The sequence below is a fragment of the Notolepis coatsorum genome (genome assembly GCF_963971535.1).
Source record: "Notolepis coatsorum genome assembly, chromosome: 4".
Classification (NCBI taxonomy): domain Eukaryota; kingdom Metazoa; phylum Chordata; class Actinopteri; order Aulopiformes; family Paralepididae; genus Notolepis; species Notolepis coatsorum.
In genome coordinates this window covers 68907248-68925087 of record NC_140168.1, presented here as the reverse complement: position 1 = coordinate 68925087, position 17840 = coordinate 68907248, and the positions used below count along the sequence as shown (strand labels likewise).

Here is a 17840-nt window from a genome sequence, read left to right as displayed (position 1 = left end):
GTTACTGTTATGAAGCCCACGGTCACTCTGACTGAGTTACTGTCGGACATCACTTCAGTTACTGTTATGAAGCCCACGGTCACTCTGACTGAGTTACTGTCGGACATCACTTCAGTTACTGTTATGAAGCCCACGGTCACTCTGACTGAGTTACTGTCGGACATCACTTCAGTTATGAAGCCCGCGGTCACTCTGACTGAGTTACTGTCAGACATCACTTCAGTTACTGTTATGAAGCCCACGGTCACTCTGACTGAGTTACTGTCGGACATCACTTCAGTTACTGTTATGAAGCCCACGGTCACTCTGACTGAGTTACTGTCGGACATCACTTCAGTTATGAAGCCCGCGGTCACTCTGACTGAGTTACTGTCAGACATCACTTCAGTTACTGTTATGAAGCCCACGGTCACTCTGACTGAGTTACTGTCAGACATCACTTCAGTTACTGTTATGAAGCCCGCGGTCACTCTGACTGAGTTACTGTCGGACATCACTTCAGTTACTGTTATGAAGCCCACGGTCACTCTGACTGAGTTACTGTCGGACATCACTTCAGTTACTGTTATGAAGCCCACGGTCACTCTGACTGAGTTACTGTCGGACATCACTTCAGTTACTGTTATGAAGCCCACGGTCACTCTGACTGAGTTACTGTCAGACATCACTTCAGTTATGAAGCCCGCGGTCACTCTGACTGAGTTACTGTCAGACAATCACTCAAAGTGATTTTTCTTTATTGACTTAGCAACTTCAGAATGTTACCTTTCAAAATAGACCAGACTCATGCATGTGCTATAAGTATAAAGTATAAAGCTAAGCTTTGCAAAAAAGGTATGCAGTCATCAAAAACAAAAATGGCCCAGTTTTTGCCTGATGCTTAAATGGTGATCGACTGTATCAAGAGCTTTTGACAGATCAATAAAGAGGGCAGCACAGTGTTTCTTCTTGTCTAACGCTGATATTATGTCATTAGTAACTAAAGAGGTGACTGTGATTGGCTCTGAACCCGGATCGGTGTGGGCTTAGTACAGAGTGATTTGAGAGAAAGGACTTAAGTTGATTATTCACTAAAGACTTCAAGACTTTTGCTAAGCCCCCCTCCCCCCTCTGTACCAGCGTGATGCTGAAATTTTAAGAGGTTAAGTACTGTATCACTATCACACAATCACTTTGTTAACTTTCTCCACACTGTCTACAAAGATCACCACTCCACCGCTCATCCGAGCATCAGACTTAACGCTGCTGTGACCAACAACTTCAGCCACAGCTAAACTACAGTCCTCTACGGAAACATTACTAGCTGACATTTGAAGTCCATGTTTCCTGCTGAGTTTGGTAAACTCCATACTGGTGTAGCACCAATCAGCAATGCTGGCCGACTGCAAAACAAGAGAGAGATACTTTTTTTTATTTTATTTAAAAAAAAAAAATTAGGTTTTTATTAGCTTTTTACTACCAGGCAGTCCGGTAGAGAGAGAGAGAGGAAGAACGGGAGATAGACGGGGGAAGACATTCGGCAAGGGTCGCTGGGTCCGGGAGTCGAACCAGAGACGGCCGTGTTGCGACGCAGCGCTACTTGAGCACCCCCAAGAGAGAGATACCCTGAGAGAGATACCCTGAGAGAGATACCCTGAGAGAGAGAGAGAGAGAGAGAGAGAGAGAGAGATACCCTGAGAGATACTCTGAGAGAGAGAGAGAGAGAGAGAGAGAGAGAGAGAGATACCCTGAGAGAGACCCTGAGAGATACTCTGAGAGAGAGAGAGACTTTGAGAGAGAGATACTCACACACACACACACACACACACACACACACACACACACACACACACACACACACACACACACACACACACACACACACACACACACACACACACACACACACACACACACACACACACACATATTTAGGTCTAAAACCCAGCTCTACAGGGAACCACATTATGACTGTGAATGACCTGAGGGAAAAGGCAAGAATGGCTTTTCTTGCCATCCGGAAATCTATCCAAATTAATATTCCAATTTGAAGCTGGCTGAACATTTTCAAATCAACAATATAACCAATTCCCCTGTATGGTAGTGAGGTGTGGGGTCCATTGGCTAACCAGGAATCTTCTGGTTATCACAATGTTGGGAGTCTTGGGACAAACATCAAATTGAAACTCTTCACACTGGATTTTGTAAATACATTCTAAAAGTTCATAGACAAACTCCTAATACTGCTTGCTCTTCTGATTGACATTAATTTACATTAAAAAAAAAAAACATCAAATTTGATATGCATCTTACAACTAGTGACCTCCCCTGGCCAGCTGGTCCTGAGGTTGACCTCCACTAACCCTCCCCTGCCTCAGGACAGCCCTCAAACAATCTGGCCCAACCAAATGATCAGAAAACAAAAAATTGCTAAGTAAATGTTATTTGTTATTACAAATTGGCAGACTTCGACAGGCCTGGCTGCCTAGAGAGGACAGGTTGTTCCTCTGCTTCCATAGAGAGGTGGAGACATAGCTGCATTTCCTATTACACTGTGACAAATATAAATAAATTAGAGCCTCATTCTCCCCAACAATTACCCAGAAATACAAAGCATTTGAAAATAGCACTGATACATTTCTGCACATTATGTCTGTCTGAGGGAAAGCCAGTGGCTATTGATTGTGATCACATGTTTTAATTACTATATCGTTGTTATATATTCTTTGGCAATGTAAGATGCATCTTATCGTGCCAATAAAGCACTTTAAGTGTTATTGAATGAGAGAGAGAGCGAGAGAGAGAGAGAGAGAGAGAGAGAGAGAGACTCATATAGAGACTCTGAGAGAAAGAGAAAGAGAGATACTGAGAGAAAGAGACACACAGAGAGAGAGAGAGATTCTTTACTTACATGTATACATATACACATACATATTATGTATCTTTGTTTTATTGTTTTAAATTTTTTGCACAAATTCCCTCGTTTATTTTTTTTTAGTTAGTCTTTACATTTTCTACATAGTATATTTGATTACAAAGTTGCAATGTGACACAGCTCTGTTCACACATTTCTTTATTGTAGTAGACCTATATTTTATTTTAATTGTACATAGCTTTTAGTTTCGATAATCGCTTAAGTTTGATATGTTTTGATTGTTTTGATTGTTCTAATGCTGGCTTTGTTGATGTAAACATATGTTTCCCATGTCAATTCTCATTGAATGGAATTGAATTTAAATTGAGAGACTCTGAGAGAGAGAGAGAGAGAGAGAGAGAGAGAGAGAGAGAGAGAGAGAGAGAGAGAGAGAGAGAGAGAGAGAGAGAGAGAGAGAGAGAGAGAGAGACAGAGAGAGAGACAGAGAGAGAGACAGAGAGAGAGGGAGACTCAGAGAGAGAGAGACTATTAGAGAGAGATGCTTGTGTGCTGCTTGTGATGTCACCCAGTTATCTGTTTAAACACTGAACTGATGACTTATCTGTGATAATTCACTGCAACATTACAGACAGTGGAGGCTCGCCACCTCCGCATTCTGCCACCAGAAGCTTCCGTGCAACACACTGGAGCCTCTGGGGTTCTGAGGTCAACAGGTAATTTCCTCACTCCACGACTTGGACACGTCGTTATATTTTAAGCAATCAGAAGGGCCACGAGCCAGAACTGGTGACATCGCTGGTACACCATAATGCTTTCTCCATGGTGATTGACCTGTGCGATGATGTCATCAGTGTGGGACGGTTAACCTCTCCATGGAGGAAATAGGAAATAGATGTGTGTGTGTGTGTGTGTGTGTGTGTGTGTGTGTGTGTGTGTGTGTGTGTGTGCGTGTGTGTGTGTGTGTGTGTGTGTGTGTGTGTGTGTGTGTGTGTGTGTGTGTGTGTGTGTGTGTGTGTGTGTGTGTGTGTGTATGCGTGTGTGTGTGTGTGTGTGTGTGTGTGTGTGTGTGTGTGTGTGTGTGTGTGTGTGTGTGTGTGTGTGTGTGTGTGTGTGTGTATGGTGGGGGTTAGGCTATTATGTGTCTTATCTGTGTAATTGGCATTGACCTCTTTCCGGTCTAACCTTTCATTATTCACGTCCTTCTCTAAAAAGCACGTCAAGCTGCACAGCGGCAACAGATGTTCCCCATGTTAACGCTTCCTCTGGTCAATCCTCCTTCCAATGTGCTGCTCCCAGCTGTTGGAACAAGATGCAAAATACTTTGGAAATGGATTCTATCGCAGAGTTGTTTACACACACCTGCAACTGTCACCCAGCCTTTTAACTGACATGTAATTGGTCTGTTCTGCTTCATGTCTTACATTCCTTGTCATTTTATTTGGTTGTTTGTATGGTGTGTGTTTTAATTATTTCCCTTACCTCTGAGATGTATGTATCATCTGTCTATGTTATGGTTTGTAACCGACCCCAATCGCACAACACAAGACAGGTATGATGGTTTGCCAAGAAACAGATATTTATTGAACAACAGGGAAAGACAGGGAAAAGGGCACTGTCCCTTTAAGGGAGAATCACAAATACAGGAATATAATATGAGGGGAAGGAAAAGTGCCTTTAAGAGGCGGGCAGGAAAAGGGAACACTTAAGGGAAAGTAAGGGAACGCCTAAGGGAAGGTTAAGGGAACGCCTTGGGACAGAGGAACTAGAGACTAGGTAAACCAGGGACAAGGAGAACTAGGGAGAGAGGACTAGGGACTAGGAGAGCTAGGGAACAGGAGAAACGGGGACTAGGGGAACTAGGGACAAGGAACTAGGTGGAACTAGAAGGGGAGAACTTGGGACCAGGAACTAGGTGGAACTAGAAAGGGGAGGACTAGGGAACAGGAACAAGGTGGAACTAGAAAGGGGAGGACTAGGGAACAGGAACTAGGTGGAACTAGAAGGGGAGAACTTGGGACCAGGAACTAGGTGGAACTAGAAAGGGACTGAGGCCCGCGGAGGCGGGCTGGGGAACAGGGAGGAACTGGGAGGACTGGTGGAAATCATCTGGGCCGCTCTGCAGGACAGAGGAGATAGTTAATGCACAAAGGGAAAAAACAGAGCAGGTGCAGAACAGTCCAAATAACAAAGTGAACAAAGTAATAATATCTTCGTGTGACAAACACACAGGGGGAGATGTAAAGTCCAAAAATACTATTCTAAGTGAGAACCAAAAACAGAGGCATTACGCTGGGAGATGAAATGTCCAAACTAACTAACAGAGGCAATACGCTGGGAGATGAAATGTCCAAACTAACTAACAGAGGCAATACGCTGGGAGAGTGACATCACAATCAAAACTCACCCAGGCGTATGCGTAAAGGTACAGGAACAGCAGCGGGAACGGGGGCAAGGGCACTACGCTGAGTGAGTGACATCACAATCAAAACTCACCCAGGCGTATGCGTAAAGGTACGGGGACAGCAGCGGGAACGGGGGCAAGGGCACTACGCTGAGTGAGTGACATCACAATCAAAACTCACCCAGGCGTATGCGTAAAGGTACGGGGACAGCAGCGGGAACGGGGGCAAGGGCACTACGCTGGGTGAGTGACATCACAATCAAAACTCACCCAGGCGTATGCGTAAAGGTACGGGGACAGCAGCGGGAACGGGGGCAAGGGCACTACGCTGGGTGAGTGACATCACAATCAAAACTCACCCAGGCGCATGCGTAATGGTACAGGGACAGCAACGGGAACGAAGGCATCGCCACCGGGGCGGCTGGTTGTCCGAGCCGAGGGAGAGAGTGCTGGAACAGTGGCGGTGACGAGGGCATCGTCCACCGGGTAGCCGCTGTCGGAGCCGAGGAACAGAGTGCTGGAACAGTGGCGGTGACGAGGGCATCGTCCACCGGGTAGCCGCTGTCGGAGCCGAGGAACAGAGTGCTGGAACAGTGGCGGTGACGAGGGCATCGTCCACCGGGTAGCCGCTGTCGGAGCCGAGGAACAGAGTGCGCGCCACACCTTGGTGTGCGCGCCGGAACAGGGAGCTGGAACAGTGGCGGTGGCGAGGATGTCGTCCACCGGGTAGCCACTGTCGGAGCCGAGGAACAGAGTGCGCGCCACACCTTGGTGTGCGCGTCGGAACAGGGAGCTGGAACAGTGGCGGTGGCGAGGATGTCGTCCACCGGGTAGCCACTGTCGGAGCCGAGGAACAGAGTGCGCGCCACACCTTGGTGTGCGCGTCGGAACAGGGAGCCGGAACAGTGGCGGTGGCGAGGATGTCGTCCACCGGGTAGCCACTGTCGGAGCCGAGGAACAGAGTGGCGCGCCACACCTTGGTGTGCGCGTCGGAACAGAGAGACGCATCGGGGTGCGTCTGCCAGGAGGAGTGTGCCAAGCACGAAGGTCTGGAAGATGCGCGTCTGTGCGCCGGTACGGAGGAGCGTGCCAAGCTCGAAGGTCTGGAAGATGCGCGTCAGTGCGCTGGTACGGAGGAGCGTGCCAAGCTCGAAGGTCTGGAAGATACGCGTCAGTGCGCTGGTACGGAGGAGCGTGCCAAGCTCGAAGGTCTGGAAGATGCGCGTTGCGCGCTGGTCTGGAGAGCGTGCCAAGCTCGAGCGTCCTTGGAAGATGCGCGTTGCGCGCTGGTACGGAGAGCGTGCCAAGCTCGAGCGTCCTTGGAAGATGCGCGTTGCGCGCTGGTACGGAGGAGCGTGCCAAGCTCGAAGGTCTGGAAGATGCGCGTTGCGCGCTGGTCTGGAGAGCGTCTGCGCTGGTCTGGATGTGCGTCAGGACGACAGCTGCGCGGGGGGTCTGAAGTGGATGACTGGGATGCCTCCCGTGGAAGTCTAGGGAGCGCAGACCAGTCCCACTCTCAGGCAACGGCGACAGCAGGCGAAGGCTGGAGCAAACATCTCGACGCCGGAGAATGGAACAGCATAGGCAGACAGAGGATCTCCCGAAAGAGTCTAGATGTTTAGAGAATATGACTCGGCAAGTATACAACACGACCCCACGCCAAAACGAGGGGAAGCGCCCTGGTATTTAAAGCCCACAGGGGGACTAATTAGCCTGCCACCACAGGTGGGAGAGATAATAGAATATCAAACAGGTGTGGCCACTAAGGGTAAGGAACGAGAGGGTGGGGGCTAGAGAGAGAGAGTAGGGAATTCCTAACAGTAGGCTTAAAGAAGACAGAGAATAGGGAATTCCTAACAGTAGGCTTAAAGAAGACAGAGAAAAGGTAGTGAGCAGCGGGCAAAACCTCACAGTATCCCCCCCTCCAACGGGAGCCACCCGGCGACCCAAAACAAATACAGACAGAGAGGCAGGGGGCAAAACAAGACAAAAACAAAGGCACTGGCCAAGCCAGTAGGGGAAGCCACCACAAGAGTGGGGCTAGCAAACGAAACAGGGTCGCCGAGGGGTAACTAGGGTAGCAGAGGGGCAACTGGGGGAACTGGTCTAGAGGAACTGGGTCTAGAGAACTAGTCTAGCGAACTGGGCAAGAGAACTGGTCTAGAGAACTGGTCTAGAGAACTGGTCTAGAGAACCGGTCTAGAGAACTGGTCTAGAGGAAACTGGGTCTAGAGAACTGGACTAGAGCAACTGGTCTAGAGGAACTGAGGGGCGAGCAGGGTAGCTAAGGGGTAACCATGGAAGCACCGGGAAAGGGCTAGCAGAGGGAAGGTTAGCTGCCAGGGCACTGATAGCTACAGGGCCTATGCTAGCTGTACTGCTACATCAACATAGAGGCTGCGCAAGCTGCCGGAGCCAGGCTAGCAGAGGGAAAGGGTAGCTGCCAGGGCACTGATAGCTACAGGGCCTATGCTAGCTGTACTGCTACATCAACATAGAGGCTGCGCTAGCTGCCGGAGCTAGGCTGGCAGACAGGGCTGGACCAGCATGAGAGCACAAGCTAGCTGGAAGGACAGTCCTAGCTGTGTGAGAAAAACTGACCTTGCTAGCTGAAAGGGCAGTCCTAGCAGTGGGATAAACTACACAAAAAAGTGGAGGGCATGCAGAGGGACCGGGTTAGCTGCTTGGGCCTGGCTAGCCACAGGGCCTATGCCAGCAGCAAGGGCTGCATAAACATAGAGGCTGTGCTAGCAGCCGGGGCCAAGCTAGCAGACAGGGGCTCTGCTGAGGGACTGGGTTAGCTGCCAGGGCATGGCTAGCTACAGGGGGGTCAAAACAGGGCAAAACGGGAAGCAAACAGGGGAGCTAACCGGGGAGACTAACAAGCTAAACAGGGAAGCTAAACTGGGCTAAACAGGGGAGTAACAGGCTAACAAGGGAGCTAAACGGGACTAACAAGGAAGCTAAACTGGGCTAACAGGGAAGCTAACAGGGCTAACAGGGGAGCTAGAGGGGACAAGAAAAAAAAAGGCAAACTCAACATACACAGTCTGTGCTGGCTGGGGTCGTAGACTTGGTGGGGTCGTACTGTTATGGTTTGTAACCGACCCCAATCGCACAACACAAGACAGGTATGATGGTTTGCCAAGAAACAGATATTTATTGAACAACAGGGAAAGACAGGGAAAAGGGCACTGTCCCTTTAAGGGAGAATCACAAATACAGGAATATAATATGAGGGGAAGGAAAAGTGCCTTTAAGAGGCGGGCAGGAAAAGGGAACACTTAAGGGAAAGTAAGGGAACGCCTAAGGGAAGGTTAAGGGAACGCCTTGGGACAGAGGAACTAGAGACTAGGTAAACCAGGGACAAGGAGAACTAGGGAGAGAGGACTAGGGACTAGGAGAGCTAGGGAACAGGAGAAACGGGGACTAGGGGAACTAGGGACAAGGAACTAGGTGGAACTAGAAGGGGAGAACTTGGGACCAGGAACTAGGTGGAACTAGAAAGGGGAGGACTAGGGAACAGGAACAAGGTGGAACTAGAAAGGGGAGGACTAGGGAACAGGAACTAGGTGGAACTAGAAGGGGAGAACTTGGGACCAGGAACTAGGTGGAACTAGAAAGGGACTGAGGCCCGCGGAGGCGGGCTGGGGAACAGGGAGGAACTGGGAGGACTGGTGGAAATCATCTGGGCCGCTCTGCAGGACAGAGGAGATAGTTAATGCACAAAGGGAAAAAACAGAGCAGGTGCAGAACAGTCCAAATAACAAAGTGAACAAAGTAATAATATCTTCGTGTGACAAACACACAGGGGGAGATGTAAAGTCCAAAAATACTATTCTAAGTGAGAACCAAAAACAGAGGCATTACGCTGGGAGATGAAATGTCCAAACTAACTAACAGAGGCAATACGCTGGGAGATGAAATGTCCAAACTAACTAACAGAGGCAATACGCTGGGAGAGTGACATCACAATCAAAACTCACCCAGGCGTATGCGTAAAGGTACAGGAACAGCAGCGGGAACGGGGGCAAGGGCACTACGCTGAGTGAGTGACATCACAATCAAAACTCACCCAGGCGTATGCGTAAAGGTACGGGGACAGCAGCGGGAACGGGGGCAAGGGCACTACGCTGAGTGAGTGACATCACAATCAAAACTCACCCAGGCGTATGCGTAAAGGTACGGGGACAGCAGCGGGAACGGGGGCAAGGGCACTACGCTGGGTGAGTGACATCACAATCAAAACTCACCCAGGCGTATGCGTAAAGGTACGGGGACAGCAGCGGGAACGGGGGCAAGGGCACTACGCTGGGTGAGTGACATCACAATCAAAACTCACCCAGGCGCATGCGTAATGGTACAGGGACAGCAACGGGAACGAAGGCATCGCCACCGGGGCGGCTGGTTGTCCGAGCCGAGGGAGAGAGTGCTGGAACAGTGGCGGTGACGAGGGCATCGTCCACCGGGTAGCCGCTGTCGGAGCCGAGGAACAGAGTGCTGGAACAGTGGCGGTGACGAGGGCATCGTCCACCGGGTAGCCGCTGTCGGAGCCGAGGAACAGAGTGCTGGAACAGTGGCGGTGACGAGGGCATCGTCCACCGGGTAGCCGCTGTCGGAGCCGAGGAACAGAGTGCGCGCCACACCTTGGTGTGCGCGCCGGAACAGGGAGCTGGAACAGTGGCGGTGGCGAGGATGTCGTCCACCGGGTAGCCACTGTCGGAGCCGAGGAACAGAGTGCGCGCCACACCTTGGTGTGCGCGCCGGAACAGGGAGCTGGAACAGTGGCGGTGGCGAGGATGTCGTCCACCGGGTAGCCACTGTCGGAGCCGAGGAACAGAGTGCGCGCCACACCTTGGTGTGCGCGTCGGAACAGGGAGCCGGAACAGTGGCGGTGGCGAGGATGTCGTCCACCGGGTAGCCACTGTCGGAGCCGAGGAACAGAGTGGCGCGCCACACCTTGGTGTGCGCGTCGGAACAGAGAGACGCATCGGGGTGCGTCTGCCAGGAGGAGTGTGCCAAGCACGAAGGTCTGGAAGATGCGCGTCTGTGCGCCGGTACGGAGGAGCGTGCCAAGCTCGAAGGTCTGGAAGATGCGCGTCAGTGCGCTGGTACGGAGGAGCGTGCCAAGCTCAAAGGTCTGGAAGATACGCGTCAGTGCGCTGGTACGGAGGAGCGTGCCAAGCTCGAAGGTCTGGAAGATGCGCGTTGCGCGCTGGTCTGGAGAGCGTGCCAAGCTCGAGCGTCCTTGGAAGATGCGCGTTGCGCGCTGGTACGGAGAGCGTGCCAAGCTCGAGCGTCCTTGGAAGATGCGCGTTGCGCGCTGGTACGGAGGAGCGTGCCAAGCTCGAAGGTCTGGAAGATGCGCGTTGCGCGCTGGTCTGGAGAGCGTCTGCGCTGGTCTGGATGTGCGTCAGGACGACAGCTGCGCAGGGGGTCTGAAGTGGATGACTGGGATGCCTCCCGTGGAAGTCTAGGGAGCGCAGACCAGTCCCACTCTCAGGCAACGGCGACAGCAGGCGAAGGCTGGAGCAAACATCTCGACGCCGGAGAATGGAACAGCATAGGCAGACAGAGGATCTCCCGAAAGAGTCTAGATGTTTAGAGAATATGACTCGGCAAGTATACAACACGACCCCACGCCAAAACGAGGGGAAGCGCCCTGGTATTTAAAGCCCACAGGGGGACTAATTAGCCTGCCACCACAGGTGCGAGAGATAATAGAATATCAAACAGGTGTGGCCACTAAGGGTAAGGAACGAGAGGGTGGGGGCTAGAGAGAGAGAGTAGGGAATTCCTAACAGTAGGCTTAAAGAAGACAGAGAATAGGGAATTCCTAACAGTAGGCTTAAAGAAGACAGAGAAAAGGTAGTGAGCAGCGGGCAAAACCTCACAGTCTATTTTATTAAAAAAAATTGTGTCCCCTTTCCTGTTACCCTTCGAGAGGCTCTTTTGTATTCTCATCATTGTAAATCTGCTCTGATCTTAATTGACCTGCCTGGTTAAATAAAGTTAAGTTAAGTAATAAAATAAAAATAAGAATAAACAACCAATCAGAGCAGGTTTGAGATGAAATGATCAATGGTCACATTGTGTAGAGAACAGATGCACCCGGAGGTGACAGTGAGACAGAATCACAGTATATATATTTATCTATATCTGTCTGAATATACCTGCATATAAGCCTTTTTACATACCTATATATACTATATCTGCTGAATATACCGTATATATCTTTTTTTTGTATGTATATCTGTATATATCCCTTGCATACTCTTACTAGTTATTCCGCTGGCCAGTATGACTACCATAGTGTTATACCTGTATCACTGTACACAATACTATAACACTGTACATATATTACTGCACTTTACTGCTACATTTGTACTAATACTATAATTCAAAATGGTCTATTTTCTTAAAAAAAATATTTAACGTTTTTAATACTGCTGCAAGGTATTTTTATTTATATTTTGTTTTGAATATACATATTGTGGCCAATGGTATAGTACAAATCCATACCATTGCATGGATCCATGACGGTACACCTTCATATCTCCCAGCTCTATACTAATTGCACACCAGAAGTTCTGAACATAAAACAATACAGATTATGTTCACGCCAGGTCCTAAGTCACTTCCTTCTTCTCTTCTTCAGTGGTGTATCTGTGCTGCGCATGGGACATCTTCCGCCACCTGATGGTCCAGTTCTGGAGGACGGGGCTGGCCGCAGAGGACTACGTCTTCTTCTTCATTGATCTGTTTGGAGACAGCGTGAGAGGAGAGCATCCTGTCAGACCCTGGTACAGAGGAGACCAAGACGACCACGCAGCCAGAGAAGCCTTCAGGGTGAGAGAGAGAGAGGGGGGGGGGGGGGTGGATAGAGACCCTCAGGGTGAGTAGAGATGGACAGAGAGAATGAGAAAGAGAGAGTTTGTGAGAGAAGAACACCCACATGATGTCTAATGTAAATTTTTCATCACCAAGGTATTTATATTCATGTCAGACCCACTCACAGTAGATATGCAAGTCATTGTAAACAATATATTTAGCATCAGAAAACAACACTCTCGATAAAATAGCAAACAAAGTCAGTAATTAGTTATCTTTCCCTCTCTCGCTTTCTGGCTTTTGACCAAAACAAATACCTCCATGATCAAAACCTGTGTCACTTCTTGCGTGTGTTTTTGTGACAAAAATAATAATAATAATAATAATACACTTTATTTCTATAGCACCTTTCATACAGGGGATTGCAGTTCAAAGTGCTTTACATCAGTAATAAAACAAGCAGCAAGCAAACAGTGGGATAAAATAATGCAGATATATTAATCAAAATCATATCAGAACCTCACGTTCCAATAGGCTTCTTGAATTTCTGTAATCTGTTACAAAACATGATAAAGGTCATAGTATGCACCCAGCGGATAGTGGGGCGTAGAAATAAAAGTAAAAATAAGTAAAATAATAGCAAGGGTAAAATGAGCACATAACATTAGGATCTAACATCACAGCAGGCCACTTTGTTTATGGTTTGATTCAGTTTTAGTAGAATATAATAGACATGAAATGAGCACATAAAGTGCAATAAAATTGTTCTGGATTTCAGTTCAGGTAAAGTCGTCTTTACCTTCTGTAGTGTCCACAGTTTAAAACCTGACAGTCTTCCCTCCTGTTTGATACCCACAATGAAATTAAACCACAATGACATCACAACGACTCCAAGATTTTTAAAGTTGTGTAGTGTGTTGCTTGAGAGAGAGAGAGAGAGAGAGAGAGAGAGAGAGAGAGAGAGAGAGAGAGAGAGAGAGAGAGAGAGAGAGAGAGAGAGAGAGAGAGAGAGAGAGAGAGAGAGAGAGAGAAGAGAGAGCGAGAGAAGAGAGAGCGAGAGAGAGAGAGAGAGAGAGAGAGAGAGAGAGAGAGAGAGAGAGAGAGAGAGAGAGAGAGAGAGAGAGAGAGAGAGAAAGAGAGAAAGAGAGAGATAGAGAGAGAAACAAAGAGAGGGCCTCCCTCTGGTTACAAGTAGCTGTAATACCAGCAGTGGCAGCTGGTGAATTCTTCTCCAGGGGGGGGCGCTATACCAAACATTTTGCAAACATGTACCGAGGTATCACAATGTCACACACACACACACACACACACACACACACACACACACACACACACACACACACACACACACACACACACACACACACACACACACACACACACACACACACACACACACACACACACACACACACACACAAACACGCGCGTGCATGCATTGGCGAAACCACACACTGAGTATAGCCTACTGTGCACGTCAGAGCTTCGGCGAAACCACAAGGTACGAATATTTAAGTAGGTACAGTACAACTATCACCGTTGCCATCAATCAATATAGGATCAGTCAATGCAGCCACATTTCCAATAGCGCCTACACAAACACGCATGCACGCTCTCTCTCTCAAGCAGTACACAAATTAGAAGAAATTGCAAAGGATCAGACCTAGTACAGTATATACCAAGAATAACTTCAGTATGAGTACAGCATATTTTGCATATTGTTAACTCTTTCAGTGCCACTCACGAGATTTCTCGTGTTTTTTTATAGGTGGTTGCTAGCCACTCACGAGATTTCTCGGATTTTTTATTTTTTATTTTTTTTTTGCGATCTGAAAAATTATTGCATCACCCGAGCCTACCCGAGTATTGCCGAGCTGCGCCGGTGATCACTGTGGAAAAAAGCGCCCCCTGTCGTCTCCCAGATGACATAAGTGATTTTGGAATGGACTCAATGAAAATGAATGGGGAAAAAAATCCGGTACTCCACATTTTCCAGTTCACTGATCCAGCCGGGGTTACTAGAGTTCATTCTGGAGCCTCAGATCCCCGCGGATCATGGAGATCCACTGTGTCGCGTTGGATCCATACACGTATCGATTTTTTCGAATGGTGATCAGGAATTGGAATATACCAGTTGGATACCATCTGATGTCAGGTAAGGACTCTATGTTATCAGTGGTAGGATAATCAGAGTAAGTTTGATGAAGTTATAAGCTGTTTTGTGAAATGTCCTCTTTCGTTTTCACTGTAAAACTCCGTGATGAAATCAACGGAGCGATTATCCGTGCGCGGCCGCAATGTGCTTGCGTGCACGTATAATATTGATCATCTAGCGTTTATTTGAAAACGATTCATAAAAAGGCCGACGAATATTCCACTAAAAGACGATTTTCATAGAATGCTCCAGAATGAGCTGTTTTTTATATCAAAACGGGGGCTTTTCTAACTGCTCTGAAACGGAAACGACGCGATAAAAAAACAATGTGTCTTCACAGCACTGACTGGAAAATAGTCTTTGATAATGCGATGGGCAGATTAGACACATAGCCATAATTTAAAACATAGATTAGGCGATATTAACGTTAACATTGGCGCCGATGGTGGCATTCAAGCGGTAAAACGGAAAACCAGGCGTGGCACTGAAAGAGTTAAAAGAGCCAAGGCTGGCTTGCGTAAATTAAACATATACTTACCATCAGAAGAGTTGAAGGGGGCAAGATATTCAGCTGTCCACAAGCCTTAATCCACTTAAAAAAAATGTATAAAGTGTTTCATGCCCTTTACTCCAGTAACAGTCCATGGGCATGTTGTATCTGTCCCTGTCGTTTTAAAAAGCAGGAATGGAAAGCAAAATACGGCATTTACATGACTGCATCCAGCTAGCCATATAGCTTCTTGTTAGCCAACACTTCTTACCGAACCAGCTAGAAAACGACAGAGTATTATTGTCTTCCTCTGTCTGTTGATTGTTTCTGAATTGAGATATCAGGCTGATAAGGTCGAAACTCTTTCACTCTTGAGTTTTTCTTGCAGTGTTCATCTCTCAAAAGGTATTTTGAGGGATTTACCTGAATTTTCGAGGTTGGAATTTTCTGCCTCCATCATCCATGGTAGCTAGTAAGCTAATTCTCTGTTCTGTGTGACAAGGGAGTGACGAACACACCAGTGACCCTGCTTGCTTGGAGCGCTAGAAAGCCGCGCCCCCACAGATCATATTTATGACCCTTGATAGGCTACATTTATTTGCTTGATTCATTTACATTGGCCGCCTGCGCGCAGTGACGCCGAGTCAGTGTGCGTTAAGACAAGCACCCAAGTTTGAGTGACGTCAATCACAAACGAGGGGGAGAATAGCATGCACAAAACAATGATTTATATTTTGCTATATTAACGTTATTGTGCATTTTAATAGTAATTATTATTCATTTTAAACATGTTTAGTTTATTTTTAGGGCTTCAAAAAATCTAAAATAAAAAACACAAGTTCTTCTTCTCCTTCTCTCTCAACCAGGGGGGCGGCGCCCCAGCGCCCCCTATCGGCCTGCCGCCACTGAATACCAGCCTCCCTCTGGTTACAAGTAGCTGTAATACCAGTCTCCCTCTGGTTACAAGTAGCTGTGGGGCGACGGTGGCTCGGGAGGTAGAGCAGTCGTCTGGTAATCCGGAGGTTCCCGGTTCGATTCCCGCTCCTCCCGGGCAGCGTGTCGAAGTGTCCTTGAGCAAGACACTTAACCCCTAATTGCTCCTGATGAGCAGGTTGGCACCTTGCATGGTTGCCTCCGCCGTCGGTGTGTGAATGTGTGAGTGAATAGGTCAAATGTGAGGAACAAATTGTAAAGCGCTTTGGATAAAGGCGCTATATAAATGCAGCCATTTACCATTTAGCTGTAATAACAGCCTCCCTCTGGTTACAAGAGAGAGAGAGAGAGAGAGAGAGAGAGAGAGAGGGGAGTGGAACACTGTGTGACGTTTATGTGATAAAAAGCATATGACTGCAGAATGAATACCTCACCAATTTTCCCACATTACTGCTATCACTGTGGCATGTTTTCCCTCTGGCACTGACAGACTGGGAGTCTGGGGTCTCAGAGTTAAAGCCACAATTAGGGATTATTTTTTTAAAAGGGAACAGCACGTGTTGAGGATCTCTCCCTTGGTGTCTCTAGTAACTTCCATTGGTGCTTGTTGGTGACATAGGTCACAATATTCAATAGAAATTAAGGATGTCCTACATAAGGATGTCAGGATGTCAAGTCCAGCTAACACAAGGAAGTAATAATAATAATAATAATCAACTTTATTTGTATAGCACATTTCATACAAGAATTGCAGCCCAGTGCTTCACAGCAGCAACATAGACATAGGCATAGAATAAAAGCTGTGCAATAAAATATCTCTCATTTACAATACAATAATGGATGTAATGAGTCTAAGTGGTGGAATGTATTAAAAGGTGAAGAGGTACGTTTTTAGCTTACTTTTGAAAATATTTAGCGAGTTAGCTCCCTAATGTCCATAGGTAAAGTGTTCCATAGCTTTGGTGCGTAATTAGCAAAGGCTGCATGCCACAAACAACTCCAAAATTCTAAACAAGTAGGCTAAGCTATGTAGCCTAGTGCTTACTAGCTAGCATTCTACCTCAAGTTCAACCTGTAAACAAGGAAGCGATGTAGGCTAGTGCTTACGGTTCCCCGGGTTCTATGTTCCCCGGGTTCTATGTTCCCCGCTCGCGATAAAAAGGGTCCTATGTTCCCCGGGTTCTATGTTCCTCGCTCCCGCTACCCGCTCCCGAAAAAGCGACCGAGTTGTGTGAGGGCCGACCATGTCAGCTTGCTTCATTCTCTGTCATTACGGTAGTGTTCTCAAACGTACACGTCACAACTAAAAAAGGTCATATGTTCCCCGCTACTCCCGAAAAAGCGACAGAGTTGTGTGAGGGTGTAGATAGATGGTGCAACAGATTCGCACATAGGCCTATCAAAGATAATATGTTCAATACACCATAGTATTATAAATGGGTCTTAACAAGATAGCCAACATCACGTATGCCTATCAACGATAATATTGTAGCGTTCTGTCATACCGTCATTGAAGAATGAGGAGAGTTTTATGTTTCTTTTGTGTCGTTTAATTCCAGACTCAACCATTACATACAGGTCCAAAACACTTCGCTTGTTATGTCCACACAGCTGTTCTCTCGGATCACGCACAGGTTGGTGTCCTCAAACAGGCCGACCAGATAAGCGATAATCAATCCAAAATAAGTTTGTATTGCTTACACATACACACACACACACATACACACACACACGGTTCTCGGCTCTCGGCTCTCTCTCTCTCGGCTCTCGCTCTCTCTCGGCTCTCGCTCTCTCGGCTCTCGCTCTCTCTCGGCTCTCGCTCTCTCTCGGCTAGAAATTAATTAATATGAAACTGTGGTACACCGTACAATCAATAACACTTTAAAATACTCAAGTGACTGACGGACATTTCCCGATAGCGCGATCTCTCCGAACCTGTATATAAGTACATTAATATGAAACTGTTGTTTCCCCCCCGGGATATATAGGAGGAGCACCGGAAGTTATGTTGTTGTCATGGTTACACGCGAGAGAACAGCTGTGTGGACATAACAAGCGAAGTGTTTTGGACCTGTATGTAACAGTTGAGTCTGGAATTAAACGACACGAAAGAAACATAAACCTCTCCTCATTCTTCAATGACGGTATGACAGAACGCTACAATATTATCTTTGAT

General features: G+C 47.6%; 1 protein-coding gene across 1 annotated transcript in view; it reads left to right on the top strand.

Annotated features, from left to right (window-relative positions):
- The window catches only part of npr1a (natriuretic peptide receptor 1a), a gene marked incomplete at its 3' end in the record, with an annotated part of 384573 nt that overhangs the window by 122669 nt on the left and 244064 nt on the right, over positions 1-17840 (top strand). The window contains exon 3 of the mRNA XM_084312567.1: positions 11914-12104. Within this exon, the coding sequence (XP_084168693.1) occupies positions 11914-12104 (191 nt within the window). The remainder of the gene's footprint in view (positions 1-11913; positions 12105-17840) is intronic.